This window comes from Mastigoproctus giganteus, chromosome 11, assembly GCF_048544385.1.
Source record: "Mastigoproctus giganteus isolate SK-2022 chromosome 11, ASM4854438v1, whole genome shotgun sequence".
Classification (NCBI taxonomy): Eukaryota; Metazoa; Arthropoda; class Arachnida; order Uropygi; family Thelyphonidae; genus Mastigoproctus; species Mastigoproctus giganteus.
The window spans coordinates 57,195,154-57,212,848 of record NC_143585.1 but is presented as its reverse complement, the minus strand read 5'-3'; the positions used below and the strand labels follow the sequence as shown (position 1 = coordinate 57,212,848).

The window sequence follows — 17,695 nt, the reverse complement described above, 5'->3', positions numbered from 1 at the left end:
AGAGCTTGTCGAATGGCAGTCTTAACTCTGAATTGTTCTCATTCAGATTAAGTAACACTCCTCTCTGCAGTTGTGGTGCTCAAGAAACCGTTGAGCACCGTGTCTTTCATTGTACTCTGTATGATGATTTAAGACTGGACTTTCAACTTCTCACAAATGTATTCAATTGCTCTGAAATGCCAAGACTAGTTACCTGTCCTGAGTATTATGCTGCCTTCTCCACCTATGTGGAGAAAATGTTTAAATGGAGGAAAAGAATTCTTACTTCTGAGGTTCAGTAAAATACTAACCTCATGTTTATTGATAGAAAAATACCGCTGTCTGTCGGTTAGTTGGAAAGATTTTATTGTTTTGTTTTTTTTAACTTTAGATGGAAGGGTTCAGGGCCCTTTTTATTGTTTTGGAAACCAGAAATTGTAACCATTCTTTTGAAGTATAAATCTTTGTAACAATCAGCTGGTTCTTGGGGACTGATAACCTTGGTTTGTATGTAGACTGTTTCAGTTTTTGGATTCTCTTACCTGATGTACTAATCAGTCTGCTGGACTCCAAAGTCCAGTGTTTATTTTATATCATTATCATTACCAATAGCCTTTATGTATCATCATCATTGTCTATAGTTGCTTTAAATTGTACACTATGTATACTGTTACCTTTTAGCGGCAGACAGGGGGAACCCTCGAGCCTGCAAAACTTTAATAAAATACTTTGGAAGTGCCCTCTGGCTAATAGGAGCTGGGATTTCAAAATCCCATTTTGCTAAAATCTGAATTTCCATGCAACTTTTCATGGCGCCTCCGTAGTCAGGTGGGAAGGAGCAGCAGTGCATAGCACACGCTTCTTGATTAGACCGGGGTTCGAGCCCGTCACCACCAAATATGGAAGATGCAGAGAGGTCAGGGAATGACCACCGCATATCCCGGAGCAATATGGCCTTAGTTGCTAATGCTCCTAAAAACCAAATAACAATAACAACAGCAACTTTTCATCCAACTGGAAAAATTGTATATGGTTTTTATAGATATAGATATTGACTTTCAGATTTACCCCAGGTTACTGGGTGGTACTTTGATGGGATTGGAAAGTTTAAAGGTAGAAGATAAGTAATCAATACAGTTTTACTTTGCAGGTTAAAGAGGACATAGTGAATTATTTTTATTTATTTATTGTAACAACTGTCTTGTCTAATTATTGAACACAACGTTGTTATGGATCCTGAACAGGATAAGACGTCTGATACACAATCCTGATGAGGAAAATTTGTATTGAAGTTCTGAGACAATTGACCTGACTTTTAAAAAGAAGAAATCCTTGGAAATTTCTAAGTTTGCTAAAGGAAAGAAAACTCTTGAAACACCTAGAGTCGTGTTGGCACGTGGAAAAAGGTGATAAAGGTGAAAAAGGGCCTGGTGTTGATAAAGGGTCTGAAATTGATTCCACTCAGGATAAAACTTTAACCCAGCATTCTGACAAGAAGAATTCAGACTCTGGTTCTGAGTCGGATTGACTTGACTAGAAAAAAAGGGAAAATTCTCAGAAATATCCAAGACAGCCAAAGGATTCAAAACACCTAGAGATCTTTGTTTGGTGGGACAAAAGGTGATAAAAATGATAAAGGTGAAACGGAGTCTAGCATGGATGAAAGACCCAACTCAGCTGCTTCAGAGCTTGATACAGCCAATACTGATGCTAATACCGAAGAACAAGATATTCCAAATCCTGTGCTTACAGGATCTACGCATAACTGTTCATTTACTGAGGATTTGCACCTGGGTGGATCGTTGGATGCATCCATTGTTTATGTTATAGTTGCTAAGATAAGAAAGGTTCTTGGTGAGTTTATGTCTGCAGACTCCAGCACGATCACCAAATCTGCTTTGTTGATTGACAATGAAAACTAGATCAGCAGAATTGGAGATTTGAGCTGGACACTTTGACCAGATGATGAAGAAACCAACAGTTCCTGTTCCTCCTTGGTCCTTGCCGACCGGGCTAGCCGGGTGGATAAAGTGCCTGCCTAGCAACCCAAAGGTCGCGGGTTTGAATCCCGCCTCGGGCTTGGATCAAAGTACTGCAAAAACCTTGGGAGGTGCATTATGGCCATAGAAGCCGATGCGCCAACAACTACCAAAAAGGGAAAAAAAATCCTTGGTCCTTTGCGGAGGCCGTAAGAGGTAATAATGGAGATGTAAATGTGATTCCCACACTAACTACTTCTACGGAGTGCAGTGTTCCTCCAAATGCATGCTCTTTGCAACGATTTTCCGATCCTTCTAATATAATTATATTTCAATCATCTGAGGAATCAAACTTTAATTCAAGTCAAGACATCGGAGATACATTGACAGAAGCATTAAAATGCGAACATAAGAACATCAGGGTGAAAGGATGTTGACAAAATAACGAATACAGTTACTCTGAAGGAGGTGGAGCTCTCTATGGAGAAGCCCAAATTCTCAAATCCCACAATCTTAATGTATGGAGTTCTGAAGGACTATACTAAGGATGAATTACTAGAAGATTTATTTAAAAAAAATTTCAAGGATTATAATTTGACCAAAGAAGTTATCAGTTAAACAACTTTTAGATTTAGTTCTGGTACTGAAACTAAAGTTACAAACTGGATCGTAGGAGTCAGTCCTAGGCTTCTTAAATGCTTGATGCAAAATGATAAAGTTTATTTAGGATTCACTTCCCACAGATTCAGGAGATTTATTGGAGATGTACTGTAGTAAATAAGTGCTTCTGCTGTCTGGGGTTAGGGTGCTCACCACAAAATTGTTCACATAAAACAGTGTCACTGTGCCAACAGTGGTCACGTTTTTGCTGGGTGCCCTCATAAAAAGGACCCTCCACAGTGTATCAACTGTAAAAGAGATGAGGTAAAGATCACAATCATTTAGTTAGAGACAACAAGTGTCCATAATATCTTAAAGCTGTTGAACTTGTAAACATGCATACTCTTGATAGATAGTGGATCTTTCCCATTGTCTAATTCATGAGGTAATTTTGCTGTTGGAGGAATAAAAATTTTGCAAATAAATGCTCAGAGGTGTTGTGCTATGGCTGATGAAATTAGGGTTGCAGCATATGAGATGGGATATGACCTGGTTTGTTTACAGGAGCCATTCTATTTATCCCAGGTGGGAGGATTTGCTTTCAAGGTTATGGGTTATCCTGTCTCAGCTTGGTTTGTTGCATCTGACTGCTAAATACGGTCGATCTGCCAACCCGCACTGGACCAGCGTGGCAGATTATGGTACATTTCCCTCAGCATGAATTGTTAAGGAGGCTTCCATCCTGCAGTGGGTTGATAATGGCTGCACTTTACCTTCACCTCCTGAAAACATTCAGATTACTTTGCATCATTTAGATAGAATATGTGACACATTTATGATGAAGAATTTACTTATTGCATCTGATTTCAACTCTTAATCAGGCTTTTGGCATAGTGGATTTACTGACATGTGAGGAGCACTATTGGAGGATTTAATACTGTCTTATGGTCTCTCTGTTCAGAATTTGCCTGATAATCCATGGTCTTTTTCAGCGGTAAATGGTCATTCGAACATTGATGTTACACTTACATCTGTTAGAATGTCTAACTGCATGTGTGGTTGGAATGTGAATTTGGAGTTGATAAATAGCGATCACAGTGCTATTGTTTATTCTATCAAGACTGAGGTGCAGGATTTGAGGAGATTCTGTATGGATAAGGTGAAGTGGAATAAGTTTAGGGAGTTTTAAGTGTCATATATACAGTTATGAAGCAGTAATCCTGAGTACTTTGTCTGCCCTGAAGTATGCCACTCATGTCCAGTACCAGTTATTTCAGGCTATGGCATGTTCTGCAAGGAGAAAGCAGGTTAGACAAATTTCTGTTGTGTGGTGGAGTCCTGCTTTAATTGAGTTAAGACGTCAGGTTCAGGTAGCCAGACTTAACTATCAAAGGAATCAGTATTTATCAGACTATGTTGTTGTTGTTGTTTGGTTTTTAGGAGCATTAGCAACTAAGGCCATATTGCTCCGGAATATGCGGTGGTCATTCCTTGACCTTTCCGCATCCTCCATATTTGGTGGTGACGGGCTCGAACCCCGGTCTAATCAAGAAGCATGTGATACGCACTGCTGCTCCTTCCCACCTGGCTACGGAGACACCATCAGACTATGATGTTCGACAGTTAAAAAATATTTATAATGAGATGCTAAGCAATACCTTAAATATACAGCCGGAAGTAAGTTTGCTTGTTGGTAAAGTCTGGTTACTGTGATTGGCAATACAAACCCCTGGGGTTTGGTATATGCGATTTCTCAAAATAAATATTTATTATGTCGTGAAATTTACAACGGTGGTTTGGAATGAACAAGAAATGACTGACTGGGGCTCTACCCTTCATGCAATTTTGAGTAATCTTTTTACTGAGGATGTTCCGGAGCTCAATACTTTGGAGCAGGTGAAGATACACAGAGAGAATGGAGAATATATTGGCTCATCTGATGTAGAGTTATTTTCCTTGATTGAACTTGGCTCTGCAATCTCCAAACTTAATGTTAAAAAATGTCCAGGAATAGATTTAGTAGAGAATCAGGTCTTGATTAAATTTTATGATTTTTTCCCACACATTTTGTTAAATCTTTTCAACAAGTGTTTGCGGGAGGGTATATTTCCTAGGCAGTGGAAGATGGTGCTTCTTAAGATATTACATAAACCAGGAAAGCCTAAAATTGATCCAGTTGTCCAATTTCACTGTTGGCTAATTTGGGAAAATTGTTTGAGAAGTTGTTGTCCCCTAGAATCTTAAAGATGCTTCAGAATCATCACTTGTGTTCTAAAATTCCAATTTGGATTCAAAAAAGGATATCCTATGGAGGATGCAATTACAGCAATACCTCACTTAGAATGGCTTCAAACGGCATGGGTTTTCAATTAAGTTTAAGTCAAAAATTTACTGTACATATTAAAACTCATTCAATAGCCTATACACGTATTCTACATATATGCTGTGTTGTCATAGCCTAGGAATGCATATATATATGCTGCAGTGCCAGCCTATTGCGCCAATAGCTCCCCTCAGGCAGTCAGCAGCAACGTGCAACAATGTTCAGTATTCCTAATTCTATGCTGACAAGATGACTTGATAGCTTTCAAACTTTTCATTTCATAATTTATTTTTTACCCATTTAAATACGATCGAAAATATATTTGCATCTTGGTTAGAAATCACTGCCAACACATGAGTTCTGTTTAGCAGCATGTTTTGCCCCATTTTGCAAATGATTTCACTGGTTTTGAATCGAAAATTCACACAATTGCCTAAGACATTGTGAAGATCAGAAAAAACTTGGGATTTAAAACTTTGAACACTCAATGTACGTGACTACATTGATTCATATGCAAATGAATGTGAATCAATGTAGTCACGTACATTGATTCACATTCAAATGACTTAGATAATGCAACTCTCCTTGAAATTGATGAGCAAACTGCATATGAAGAAGAGGAAAACAATTCTGAAGTGGATAACACTGAAGTATTATGATGGAGATCTGGATGTGGAATGTAGCATCAAGATATGGCAAATTTTACAAGATGGGATTTGATGCTACAAAGACTTGTACGCCAAGAAAAGAAGAGACTTCTTCACCAGACTTTATTATTGAAATTCCTAAATAAACAATAAAGCTTTTTTCTCATCTCTCGTGTTATCTTTTTATTAATAAAATTTTTGCAACATTTTTAATTTCAAATCCTTTTAATCGGCTGTCAAGCAGAAATTGTGTATAGATTTATTATAATTTGTTTATAGACTGATTCTGTGGTACGCATTAAATTAAAACCCATTATAATTATACCTCAATCAAAACAGTTTCGCATATAACATTCAACAGTTTCAGTACCAATTATCAGTGCTATGTGGAGTTGCTGTACATCCCTTCTTAATTGTGTGCATAATTCACAGAGTAAGTGGCGCCTCCGTAGCCGGGTGGGCAGGGGCAGCAGCAATGCGTAGCACATGTTTCTTGATTAGACTGGGGTTCGAGCCCGTGACCACCAAATATGGAGGATACGGAAAGGTCAAGGAATGACCACCGCATATCCCTGGAGCAATATGGCCTTAGTTACTAATGCTTTGAAAAACCAAATAACAAACAAACACAGAGTAAGTATGTTCTCTCTGTGTTTATTCACTTAAAAAAAAAAAAAAAAACTCTTATTTCACCCCTCCACTCGCTCCAAATGTTTGTCAAGTTCTGCCTTCAATCTGTTTAAGCTATCAACTTCTACAATGATAGATGGAAGTTTGTTCCAGCAATCAACCACCCGCTGGCTAAAGACAAACTTCCGCACATCTATCCTACAACCATCTTTCCTCAATTTGAATTTATACCCTCTCAGGCGATTATTCTGAGCAAGAGGAAGAATCCCATTAGCATTGCACATGCTCAAACCATTCATGGCTTTATATACCTCGATCAGATCACCTTGCAGGTGCCTAGTCTCCAGACACCGTAATTTGCAAAACTTAAGCCTATCTTCGTAATATCAACCCTTTGTTCCATTCACTAATCTTGTTGCTGTTTTCTGTACTTGTTCCAACAGCTCTACATCCTTCTTAAAATGAGGTCTCCAGCCTGTATACAGTACTTAAGGTGTGGCCTGACCATCGCCTTATACAAGGGGATAATTACCTCCATATCCCTGCTAGAAAAATTCATGTGTATCATTGACAAGACACCATGAGCTACTCTTGCAGACCGTCTGCACTGCTCAGAAAACTTCATATCTGCCAATTACCCCAGGTCCTTTTCATTCTCTACCACTGTCAGTGTAGTACCACAGAGTTGATACATTACTCTGGGGTTATTGCTTCCCATACAGTATAGTACTTTACATTTGTCAATGTTAAACTTCATTTGCTACCTCTCAGCCCATCTGCTCAACTTTACTAGATCCTGTTGCAGCAACTTTTACTATCATTACTGTCAACCTTCGTATCATCTGCAAACTTGAACATTAAGCTTGATATACCATCATCAATATCATTTATAAATACAGAAAACAACAATGGACCCAACACTGAACCCTGAGGGACTCCACTAATTTATTAGTCCACGACGAGCAGTGTCCATTGATTACCACTCTGTGTCTTCTCCCACTCAACCATCCCTTTATCCATAGCAGCAGTTTGCCTCCAACGCCACACTGCTCCAATTTGTGCAGCAGTCTTCCATGTGCAACAGTATCAAAGGCTTTTCTAAGATCCAAATATGTGATATCAAAATTATTCTTTGCATCCAGTTCCTTTGTGACTACATCATAGTATCCAATCAAATTGGTCAGACAAGACTTCCCCTTAACAAACCCATGCTGTATCCTAGCTATAACTGAAATCTTGTTTAGATGATCCTGCAATGCTTCTTTAACCAGTGCCTCCATTAATTTCCCTGGAACAGAAGTTAAACTAATAGGTCTGTAATTACCAGTGTCTCCCTTTGATCCTCCTTTGTGGATTGGAGTCATATTTGCACATCTTCAGTCCATGGGTAACTCCCCTGAGTCCAAGGAACCTGTCATTATTATTAGTAAGGATTTGCTTACTTCCTTTGCCGCCTCCTTTAATACAAATTTGTATAACTGAATAGATTCCATCCACCCCCAGGTGCCTTTCTTGTTTATCTTCAACAATTTTTCCTTCACTTAACTCTCAGTTATTACAAGATTATCTAGCCTACTGCCAGAGTTTAATACACCTCTGGCATTGCCCTCCCTGAATAACTCCAAGTGGGAATATAGATGTAAAATATTCATTTAGTTTGTTAGCTACCTGAGCAAGATCATCAACAGTTAACCACCAATCGATTCATCCCCTTCCTTCTAGAGTTCACATAAGTAAAGAACTGTTTGCTATTTTTCTTTGCCAAAGATTTCTCGTAATATGCCTAAACTCCTTTGTGACTGTGTTACAGACCAGCTTATATCTATCATAGGCTTCTGTGTCACCTGTTATTTTATATGTGTCCCATGCATTTTTCTTCTCTGCCATATGTCTAATTAGTTCATCTGACATCCATTTAGGTCTAAATCTTGAACAATATTTCTTAATTGGCATGAAAAGCCTAGTAGCTTCCAAGATTAATTCTTTGAATGCTTCCCATTTTGAATTTGCTGTTGGTAACATCATCAGTTGGTCCCACTGTATAGAATTTAAATACTGTCTCAGACCACCGTAGTCATCTTTACAAAAGCAAAAACCCTTCCCTTTACCCTTGATGATAGTTATCTCTTTGAGTGAATCCCACTTCAGCACATTGTGATCACTGCCACCCAGTGGTTCCTTTATCTGCAGATTCTTAATGCATAAAGAATCACTACTGATAATCAGATATAGAGTATTGATCTGATTAACTCTCTCTCTCTCTCTCTCTCTCTCTAGTTTCCTCCCAAACATGCTGCTTTAGAAAACAGTCATCCGATAAATCCACAAAAGCCTTGCTAGTGTGTTAGTGACCAACCTACAAATTCCAGTCAATCTCTCTCTCGGAAATTAAAATCCCCAATTATAAGACACTCTGATTTACTGGCCCACTATTTCTCTGCACAGTTGCTCATTATATTCATCAGATTCATTAGGCCTATAACACACTCCTACTCTCGTTTTTCCTTTCCCATTTCTTATGTCACACCAAACAGACACAACATTGTATTGTCCATCAACATCAGTTGGATGCACTTCCTTAGATTTTGTGTTTATTAACTAACAGCACGACCTCTCCTCCCATCGTGTCCTGTCTATCCTTTCTGTACACATTGTACTCCCCAAATTCCAATTCTGCACTGCTTATGTCTGTGTGACACCACGTCTCTGATATCCCAACAGTATCTGCCTTTGATGTCTTGACTAGCACTTCAAACTCATTGAATTTATTAACTATACTCCCAGCATCGGTGTACATGCAAGTACACCTGCACCTGTTTCTACTCTTAGATACCCTAACACAGTTCATGTATTTACTTGTTCCACCATGACTCCCAGCAGTCCTGGAAATCCCCATTGCCTTGCTTTCCAGGCTGCTGCTCAATTGCATTTCAATAGAAGCAGTGCAAGAATCACTTTCACGTCTGCCAGCAGCTACTGTTAATCTATCATTCCATGTATCACCACCAAGCTAGCAGTTATCTGACCCACTTAACACTGCCTCGATAGCATCAGCAAATATTCTTGCACCCTTTCTATTTAAGAAATTTCTATGTAGAAGCAGTCTCTCATGTTAACAAACACAGACCAGAGAAAAATTCTATTCCTTGATCCTTGCACAATCTCTCTATGGCCGAACTGATCAACAAGGCTCTCATCATATACTCCCTCCTATCATGTCTGGTCAGAATTGCAGACACTTTCAAATTCAACCCTAACTCATGGCTTTTTTTCAGCTTTGACTTGTACTTGTTGAGTAATTCTGCCGGCCTCCTACTCTTAATATCATTAGTGCCAACGTGTACAACAATATTACCCTTTGTGCCCTTAAAAGATGATATCTGCTTCACAACATCATCAACCTTGCCCCTGACAGACATACCCTGGTCCTGTTCCATCTATCCTTTTTGTACAATATGTTCCCCGTTTCCCTAACAATAGAGTCACCTACAACAACTTGTTCCTCTGGGAACAGTGCATTCTGCCTTTGGGGGTTGCCGCTGTGTTGCTTGATGTTCAATTGCAAGCTCTGGCATTGATGTGGGCAGCTGAGAGTTTGATGGGCCTCTCAATTTAAATCCTTCGAGGGAATCCACTCTGTCCTTCAAGCTCTCATATAAGCCCATAACAATGCAGCACCTGATTTCCTCACATTCCTTACATCGCGCGCAAACAAAGCCATTCCCCTTGGCAATATCATGTCCTGTTCCTGATTATTGCACAAACATCAAACAAGCAGTGCATTTCAATAGACTGTGATTCAGAGGACAACCCCCCCCCCCTCAGTTCTCCCCCGAGTCACAGCACTTCCATTAGTTTGAGCCTTTTGCTTTGCAAACTCTGATCTGAGTCATGATGTCTTTTCAAGTTAAATAAAATTCCAATACAAAATGTAACCCTAAACTTATGTCCGAATGCAATTATAGCACTATATACAGGGTGATTCACTACCAGTGTGACAAACTTGCAGGAAGTGTATGGGGCACAAAGACGAATCGGAATCACATGGCATTGCAGGGTCCGAAATGCCTTCGTCATGCGGTAGAGGACATTGAACGTGAGGTCGTGTGAACAGCAATCCCGCTGGAAGTCAACATTTGTGAACCATTTCTGTTGAAGAAACCAAGTAGCAAAAGTCCCCCGGAGTGGATAATCCACAATCTCCAATGATTAGACGCGTTGCAGATGGTATAAACTCATTTGGTTTGTTGACAGTGTCCTCCATACAGTGGATTGGGAAATACCCAATCGTTGGCCTATCGCTCAAGTACTCATACTCGGATTGCCTTCTGCAAGATGTAGGACATTCTCCTCATTGTCTGGCGTCCTCGTTATTTGCTCTCGATTCATGGTGCCTCTCATGAAACAACCAGTCTCACGTAACCTTCTCATCATACGATTTTAATCGTATGATGAGAAGCATGATACGATTAAAATCGTATGAAGAGGAGCACGCCTGTGCGTGAAACTTTCCTGGTACAAGTGCAGAGCGGCACACCCATTACAGTCCGCAGCTCCATACGCGAGGTGCATGTCGGCCACTTCAACGTTTGAATACTCGTCCATCCTACCGCCTCGGGAACCGGTTCGAAATGCTGACTTCTAGCGGGATCGCTGTTCACGCGACCTCCCGTTCAACGTCATCTACCGCATGGTGAAGGGTCATCTCCGTAGCCAGGTGGGAAGGAGCAGCAGTGCGTAGCACACGCTTCTTGATTAGACCGGGGTTCGAGCCCGTCACCACCATATATGGAGGATGCGGAAAGGTCAGAGAATGACCACCGCATATCCCGGAGCAATATGGCCTTAGTTGCTAACGTTCCTAAAAACCAAACCAAACAGCAGCAACAGCATGACGAAGGCATTTCGGACCCTACAATGCTATGTGATTCCGATTCGTCTTTGTGCCCCCTACACCTCCTGCAAGTTTGTCGCACTGGTAGTGAATCACCCTGTATGTGTATTTCGGTATCGAATATTATCTCCGAGTTACGTTATGTGACTTTCTTATCCCCTGTCAACTTATATGTATTAATTTATGATGTTACATTTGTGAAAACTAGGTCGCTATATTTATTTAGTTAAAAAAGTACAGTTCAATTGACAATGAAATTTAATAAGATTAATAAATTTTACTGATTAATTGATACTACACTTGGTCGTCGACTTACGACCTATGCGACTTACGACCGGCCGCGACTAGGCGTAGAAACGAAGGTATGTACAGTATCGCTAAATAAAAGATGAAAACATTACTGTATTTAAAATGAAAAATAAAAGATGATAAAAATTTAAAAGATTATAAAAATAAATTATAAAGATGATAAAAAGATTAGAAAGGTTAAAAAATACTGTTAATAAATATATGGCCGACATACGACCAGATCGACTTACGGCCTGTCAGTCAGAACAGAAGTCGGTCGTAAGTCGACGACCAACTGTACTATACTTCCTATCTAGTTTTCCATTAAATCTTACACTGTCTAGTTCAGTGCACACGTATCGTATAACAATAGTGGCAAGTTACGAATGGTAAATCTACTGACACTAGGTATTATTTACTTTCCAAATCGCACTATCGAAATTCAAAATAAACCATGGAGCTTGACTAGGTTTATAAGCTACTTATAGAAAATAATTTAATCTAACAATTAAGTCAATAAAGCAGCTAAATATAATTAAAAACTGTTTTCATGTGAGCTGCAAAACTTGTCCAACACGTGGATTTGATACCCTTACCTATACTAAATAATAACCTACAAAATCTCTATCTAAATTCAAATTAGACTAAAGTATTGTTACAAGGAATATAAAGCAACTCTAAAAAATAAATTAATATGCCAATTTAAGTCAATAAAAAGGCAGAAACTTCTCTATTAGCTGGAGCCCTTAAAACTTCACCTGTTCACGTGTACTCTCCACATCCCATATGAGAATGCTACCTCCTTTATTAGACTAGACAAAGACAGTAGCAAATTTAAAATTGAGAAAGGAGTTCGACAAGGAGACACAATATCTTTGAAGTTATTTACTACTGGTCGCAGAAAGCAGTCGATGTGAACTGAGAGTACCTAAACCATTTACGATTTGCAGATGACATTGTGATCATAAGCCATGATCCCAAAGAATTAGAGGAAAATCTTAATCAGTTAGTAAGGATTTCGGACTAAAGATGAATATGGCTAAAACAAAAGTAATGATGAACAAGTATGCCACAGAAAGGAATATAATCATTGAAGGAGCAGAAAAAGTGGATTCATATATCTGGGACAAGTCGTTGGCTGTAAATTTTGGATGGATAGCATTCAGGAAATATAGTCACATACTGAGGAACAATATCCCAATTTGTCTGAAATGTAAAACAATGGACCAATGTATATTCCCCACCATGACTTATGGAAGTGAAACTTGGGCACTTACCAAAAGAATGGAGGAGAAGCTGAGAAGTACACAGCAAAGAATGGAAGAGAAGCTGAGAACCACATAGCAAAGAATGGAAGAGAAGCTGAGAACTACACAGCAAAGAATGGAAGAATGGAATGAATTATATTAGAAATCATCTGTTAGATAAGAAGAGAAACACATGGGTTAGGCAACAAACTCAAGTAAATGATATTCTTAGCAACACTAAAGAACTAAAATTATCTTGTAAATAACTAAGAAAATAACAGAACTCAAGAGGAGCTAGAAGAAAACCTGGAAGACGGAGATGGACAGATGGAATTCATGAATTCATGGGTAGTAAATGGATGGCCATTGCACAAAATAGAAGGAACTGGAAAGTTGCCGGAGAGGCCTTCATCCTGCAGTTGATTAAAAATGGCTGATAATGATGATTATCATGTGTATTTACAGCAAAAAAAAAAAAATGGTGTGATCAGCATTTAGATTAATCAATCCATTTAAAGTCTTGAACACCTCTATTACATACCAGAAGGTAAGTGCTGTGCCTTCCTGCAAGTATAATCCTCCTCCTTGCAAAGGTAATTTTGAGTTGATTATATCCTAACCTTCTTCCTCTCATTCAGGAACTACTTGTAGCAATAAACATTGGTGGAAGCCAATCACCTTTGTAATGGGAAAGATCAGTCTCTTTTTCGGTTACTCACTTAAAAGCTCCTTCACTTCTACCTATAACTTGAAGAATCCAACAGCATTGAAGTCCTTAGTTTCTTCTTCTTCTCAGCCTCTTCATCAGATAACTCAGTTCACTCAATTGAACCAGACCTTGAGAGTGCCTCTAACATTTCTTCAACACCTAAATAGGGCTCTCATTCCAAACCTAACCAGCTATTCAGCTCAACAATCCTTTCTTGTATTATGTTGAATGTTTTCTCGTGCAATTCAGGGAAATTCCTCACACATTCAGGCCATAACTTTGTTCATGTAGCATTCATATAATCAGAACTGTCTTCATCAGAGGTGATATTGTATATTCCATTAATTATGTTCCAGAATTCATTTAAAGTGGATTAATCTACATAATTTGCTACCAAGTTTTTATTGAATGTGATTATACCCAGCCAGTTCCTAAAAAGGGACTTTTCCCTCCCATTCAATTATCATCCCATTGCACTTATCTCTACTCTTTCCAAAGTAATGTAAAAATTCATTAACTGCTAACTCCTAAATTTTTTCAAAACCATCCATTTGATTAATGATTGACGGTATGGATTCCATCAGTGTTGATATATTGAGCAAGATAACTATGTTGCTCATCTTTGGACAAATTCACTGGGAAAGTTTGGTGAAACTCAAGTAATTGCTCTTGACAGTTCCAAGTCATTTGATTGTGTTGGCATAACGGTCCTCTAAACAAGCTTCCATCTGACACCCTGAATGATGGGTGTTTGATTTTATAAGTTATACCTCTTACTCTTCAATTTATGCTATTGTGAAACTCTAGAATAATCTACAATGTTCTACCACATTCAGAAAACTCCTACACCTTTCTGGAAATTCTAGAAATTTTGTAAATATTATTTCAGTGTTTTGATTTTTTACATAATATAAAATATTTGAATAAAAATCGGTAAACATGTTCATATTTTAATAAATACTTTGAAAATTTAAACCTAATTTCAAACTTTTAGGCAGAAGTGTATATAATATGGGAGATAGGCCAGCATCATGCCAATGGATAAGAGAATAATGGTGTTAAAAACTAGATGATGTTTATAGCAGTTGATAGATATTGAGGGGCCACTTATTTAATTTCAGTATGGTAATAAAAATTATCGTGACTTCCAAAAAATTTTTGGAAATCACGATAATTTTTTATCGCAATAAAAAATTTTTAATTTGACTAAAAATGTGTGTTTTAGGCTAATCATATAAAATTCTAACATTATTTTTATGCAGGCTGAAGGTATGAAGATGATTGTTCGCTGGCTGTTAGGATTGAAGAATGCTGCTCAGTCTACTATGTCAACTCTCAGATTGCTTACTACCGTGATTTTGCATAGAGGAGATCTAATGGAAAAGGGACTCGTTTCGTAAGGCATCTTGTTTTTTTTCCTTTCTATTTTGCTTGTGTGTTACATGCACAGACAATTTAGACTTAAACATTTTTTATACAGTTCTTTAAAAAACAATTTTTAATATAAAATAAAATAAATTCATCTAAATTCTGCATGTTTTTTTTGACAAATGCCAATTTATCAAAAATAATTTGAAACCCTGTGCCATTTTAATAATTTATCTTTTTTGACACATTTACGATTTCTGTACTGTCTTCCAGTTTTATTTAATGACAACCACAATTACTCTACATGGTAAAGTGCAATAAGTTTGAGGATACTACTTTTTTTAATTAATGGCATAATATCAATGTAAACATTAGCATTAGTAGAGGCATACAACTGCATTTCCTCAGTTTGAATTTATACCCCCTCCCTCAGGTGTGGAATCTGAGCAAGAGGAAGAATCCTATCAGCATTGAACTTTCTCAAACAATTTAAGGCAAGGCCTTCTACACCTCAATCAGATTACCTGGCAGGTGCCTAGTCTCCAGATGCTCAATTTGCAGAAGTTAAGCCTATCTCCGCAGCAGCAGCAACCCTTTTTTCCACTCATCATTCCCTTCTCTGTACTCGCTCTAACCATTCTACATCTTTCCTAAAATGAGGCCTCCAGATCTGTGTGCAATACCCAAAGTGTGGCCTGACCAATGCCTCATACAAGGGGATAATCACCACCTCATCCCTGCTAGCAAAATTCCTATATGTCATTGACAAGACCCCATGAGGTACTCTCAGAAAGCATATGGACAACCGTGTTGCCCGATCTTCCCCTACAAGTTGGAACTTGAATATACGCACCGTGAACAGCGTTTATGAAAATAATTTTGAATCCTTAAAAAAAGTGCATTGAGGAACTACAAGCGACAGCAAACGCAGATGAGATGATTTCAGAAGCAACTGGAATTTTGCACATCTTGAGTAATGAAAATTCGAGTTCTGGTTAGAACTTTTCCATCAGATAATGCCTCACGTGGAAGAAGTTATTTATAATCAAATGCAATCTCGAGAAATTGAGGCATTAAAATACATGAATATATAGGAAACTTTAAGAATGCCATTCTAAAAATCAGAAATGTAATGTGCAGTCGGTCCTCGTATAACACGTGTTTACATTACACGAATTCGATCATACACGATTTATAAATAGGGGAACGATATCTTATATAACACGAACCGAATTCGTTTATGCACGATTCGCCTTTGTGTTTACAAGAAATGGCAGTCGAACGCGGAATCACCCCAACTGAACGCAACACGATAGGAACGAAGAAGATTCTGAAAATGTATTTATGTGTTTTATATCAGTGAAGGGGAAACACATTTCACCATAATAACGTAAAAACCAACACAATTCCAGCTATCGATATAATCGCAAATGCAATTAGATAGAGTTTACTACCAGTTTATAACAGATTCCACTAGCAGAAACGAAACTGGAAATTGTTTTTATTGTTTTATGGTAGTAACCCCCAGAAATGTGCTTTAGTAAAATGTGGGGTGTTAATAGTGTATCTCGGCCTTTACGGTGTTGTTTATTCAGTTGCTATACGCGAGTAGCTTTGTTTATGTGTATCAAGCGTGCCTCCTCGTTTTGTAATTGCGCTTTATTCCCTGAAAATTAGTAAAATACTTAAAATTAGTAAAAGGTGTGAAAAGGAAGCGTCCTGGCGAAGACACTGCAGATTCAGAGAGAGAGAGAGAAAGAAGCAATATCGATAAACAGAGGCGGACTGGGTCAAAAATTCTTACCCGGGAAAATTTATAGTGGCCTCATACTACGGTTTATGGCCAAAATCACACCGGCCTCCAGCCCACCGGGATTTCCTGGGTAAGGCCAGTCCGCCTCTGTCGATAGAGAAAAAAATATGAAATTGTGAAACGCTTTGAGTGAAATGAAAGACCACGTGATATTGCACGTGCTACAGACCTAAATGAGGCAACGCCGAGAATTACAAAGAATGCGGAGAAAATAAAAACAACTTTCGTATCAGGAACAACTCAAAGTGTAATTAAAATCCATTAGATTAAGACACGAGAATTGGAAGGGATGGAACGGCTGTCATCTGTTTGGATAGAAAATCAAACAAAAAACAAGTTTGCTTACGATAGAAGCAAAAGCATTAGCAATATTTTATTACGTAATAGTCATTACGTATTATAAAATCCGTAAGTATTTTATTACGACTATTTTATTTAAATATAATAATTTTTTTACGAATAACATACGTATTTTATTCGTAAAAAATACTTTTTAGTATTAAAAAATACTAAAAATACTTTATTATAATATAATAAATAATAAAAAATATTTATTATTTATTATATTATAATAAAAATATATATTATATTTTTTATTACGTATTTTAATCGTTACAAAATACGTAAGTATTTTATAACGATTAAAATTACCCGATTATTTATTGTGTTTGGTAATGTTTTGGTTCCAAATGTGTGTTCAATCTTGGGTGGTCGGCACCTAACCCCACTTTTCCCACAGGGCCTGTTGTTTATATTGCACGATTTTGCATTGCACGAGGTTTTTTAGGAACACAACTATCGTGCTATACGAGGACAGACTGTACTGTGAAAATCCTTCAAAAACACTCATGATTGAAGTGAAGGAAGTATGTGACTATATAAGTGTTGACATAGGTGAGAGATATTCTTTTACAAAGAAATTAATTGTTGCTAAATTGCTTAGCAAGGAGAACTTTGTTATTTTTCGTACGAGCTGCCATTTGACATTAAAAAGAATAAAAACATTTTTAAGGAGCACCATGAATCAGGAAAGGCTAAATGCTTGAGCAATGCTTTCAGTAAAGAAAAGCTTGGCCAGCAGTGCATCAAACTTGAATGAAAAAGTTATTAATCTATTTTCAACAAATAAAAACTGAAGAATGGATTTTGTTTTTTAATAAAAGTTCAAGTCTGTTAATAGTAAATGTCTAATTAATGTTTTGTAGTATTTTTAACTTG

At 37.8% G+C, this 17,695-nt stretch overlaps 1 protein-coding gene across 4 annotated transcripts in view; it reads left to right on the top strand.

The window, feature by feature from the left end:
• LOC150078026 (sister chromatid cohesion protein PDS5 homolog A-like) overlaps window positions 1-17,695 on the top strand; it is a 797,139-nt gene that overhangs the window by 564,767 nt on the left and 214,677 nt on the right. For all 4 annotated transcript variants that reach the window (XM_090384327.1, XM_090384329.1, XM_090384326.1 and 1 more), the window contains exon 23: window positions 14,559-14,692. In XM_090384327.1, the coding sequence (XP_090240453.1) occupies window positions 14,559-14,692 (134 nt within the window). The remainder of the gene's footprint in view (window positions 1-14,558; window positions 14,693-17,695) is intronic.